The sequence below is a fragment of the Cyprinodon variegatus genome, unplaced genomic scaffold (genome assembly GCF_000732505.1).
Source record: "Cyprinodon variegatus isolate N-32 unplaced genomic scaffold, C_variegatus-1.0 Scaffold609, whole genome shotgun sequence".
In the NCBI taxonomy this organism is placed as follows: Eukaryota; Metazoa; Chordata; class Actinopteri; order Cyprinodontiformes; family Cyprinodontidae; genus Cyprinodon; species Cyprinodon variegatus.
The window spans coordinates 418,335-420,867 of NW_015151062.1; the positions used below are offsets into that span (position 1 = coordinate 418,335).

At 41.4% G+C, this 2,533-nt stretch overlaps 1 protein-coding gene across 1 annotated transcript in view; it reads right to left on the minus strand.

Moving 5' to 3' along the window:
* Nucleotides 1–2,069, minus strand: part of LOC107096264 (calcium and integrin-binding family member 2-like) — a 16,322-nt gene extending 14,253 nt beyond the window's left edge. Inside the window, exons 1-2 of the mRNA XM_015392845.1 lie at nucleotides 1,820–2,069; nucleotides 1,595–1,629 (exon numbers count right to left, since the gene is read on the minus strand). Coding sequence (XP_015248331.1) covers nucleotides 1,595–1,629; nucleotides 1,820–1,870 — 86 coding nt within the window. The 5' untranslated portion in view covers nucleotides 1,871–2,069. The remainder of the gene's footprint in view (nucleotides 1–1,594; nucleotides 1,630–1,819) is intronic.
* Between the last annotated feature and the right edge of the window lie 464 nt (nucleotides 2,070–2,533).

Consider the following 2,533-nt stretch of genomic DNA (forward strand, 5'->3'; position numbering starts at 1 on the left):
ATCGGATATCGGCCAAAATCCCAATATCCTGCATCCCTAGTAGGGACAATTTGCACATTCAAATTTAGCGTTTGTCACTAAAGGGGAGCAGAGTGAGACATCTAGTGCGTTATTCAAAAAATATCCACTTAGAATCTTGGAAACCAAGTCCAGTGGATATTTTTTTAATTTTTACGGAATGACTATGACCTGGATGCAGTGGTGGTTCTAGACCAAATGTACCAGGGGGGCCAGGAGGGGGCCAACGTGTTTTCATGGGGGCACAGAAAAGCATGAAATAAAAAAACCGGCCAAAGGATTCAAATAAATTAAGATAGCTTCATGAAGTGAAATTTCTATTAAATTAGGTTTCATTCAAATTCTAAATGTCTTAATAGGTCAATAAACATTCAGAATTTTTTTTTTTTTTACTTAATTTAAGTTGAAATTACAGTTTTCTATAAAATCTGAATAAGAATTTAAGAAAAACTGTTAAAATTAGCTGTAAAAAGTAGAAGATTTTTTTTTACATTTGCTTTGGAAAAAAACATTTAGCAGAGATCCTATCTCAATACCACTTATGCTATCTTTTTAAACAGTTAATAAAACAGAATTTGTAAAGAAAAAAATAAAATAGATCCAAAGGATCTATCAGTAACCATGTCTTTCTCAGCGCATATCATCATTAGAATTCCTTTGAGTATTATGTCTTCAGTACAGGGGCCATAACAGGGGCCAGGACATGATCTACATGGGGCCCTGGCCCCCGTTGGCCCCTGTCTAGAACCGCCCGTGCCTGGATGACTGAGAACCTTCATCAGCATCTAGTGCATTACTTTTAACCCATCTTTGTCCGGGTGCCATTTCTCCACATGTGCATAAATGCTCACAGTCTTACAGTGGCACTGATAAATATATAATAAAACTAATGTTTTCTCATTACTATAATTATTACTTTATGAATATGTGGCATTTAAACCAATAGAGTTTATTTATATATATTTATTTGAATGGTTGAAAAAAAAGACTGTATATTCCCTCTAGTGGTCTAAAGTCCTCATTGCTTCCTGGAACCTCCATGAACCGGCTTGAGTTTCCTGCCTGAATGTTAGGAGATCAGCTGTAATCCTAACAACCATCATGGAGGCTGAAAAGGTTTCAGTCTGGAAAATCTCTCTGAAACTTCTCCCATGAAAAGCATTTCTTTGATCGCATCATACTTTAAATAAAATTAAAAGATGAGAGGATGGTTTCACGCAATCAATGGTCTTCTTCCTCAGTTGAAGACTCCATATGTGTGAGAGAGATCAGTGGAAGCTGGAAGACCTGATTGCCTGAGATGATCTCCAGAGGGAAGAAGAACTATAACATCTAATCTGGTGGTTTCCTGAAGCTTCTCCAGCTTCACAGATCTTCATCATCAGCTTTACTCCCCTGTAGCTCCACCTCAACCCTTATTCTTCTCACTCATTCTCTCCATGTTTCTTTAAGCTTCCACATGTTCTCACAAAAGGTTACATAACTCCAGAGGCTCAGGTCAACATGCACCATGTTGGAATCCTGACTCAGAAGATCTATGTTTCAGCAAACAAACAGATCCTGCTCCAGCACTCACCTCAGGATCTCCTTCCGGGTGAAGTAGGTGCAGTCCTGTAAACAAACAGATAAACAGGATGAGTCCTCTGGGAGGATCTGGTTTCAGGGCATCAGGATGCAGATGGAGGCTGAGGATCAGCCAATCAGCAGCAGCCGTGCCGTTCTGATCGTCCAGCGTCTGATTTATGTTCACGTTATCTGCCGCCTCACCTTAATCCTCACAGAAACTCATAAGACCTGCTACCTGATACGCCTCCAGCTGCTCCTTGGTGAAGGTCGTCTGTTTGTTGCCCATCGTGTCCGGCGGATCCTCCCATCACAAAGCTGCATCCCCCTGGAAGACTCCACCACGTCCACCCTTCAGGTCGCTCTACGTCCAGGCGGGGGGGTCTCACGCGGTCCGGCTTTGCATCTGCATCCAGCTCCGAGGGTGATGCTTGTTCAGCTGGAGGCAGCAAAGAGGAAAATCTGATCCTGGGAGGAGGAGGAGGGAGAGGAGGAGGAAGAAGGGTGGATTGCTGTGCTGCTTTCAAGTGCTGCTTGGAATCTCTGCTTTCTATGACAGACTAAGTTAATATTTTACTTATTTAAATATTCTGAGATTTCCCATTTGTTTCAGGCTTAAGCGATTAAACACTGATTGATCCGTTCATTCTCCTCCTCCCATGAGGAAGAACTGAAACCGTCTGAAAGCAGTTCTCTGGGGAAATGAGGTTTCTGAGGGCTCCTGAAGGCATCAAGGTGATTAAGTGAGGATGTCCTTATAGGAACCTAATATCTACACTACAGAGTTCAGTTCCTCATCATACCAGCAGAATATTCAGTCCTGCTCTATATATCGCCATTATAAAGCTGCCTTAATTATTTACTGAGAGCTTCACCGAATTCAATACGCAATCAATTTAAATCAACGCATCTTTGATCCTCTTAATTATACTCAAATTAACATGTGAGCATT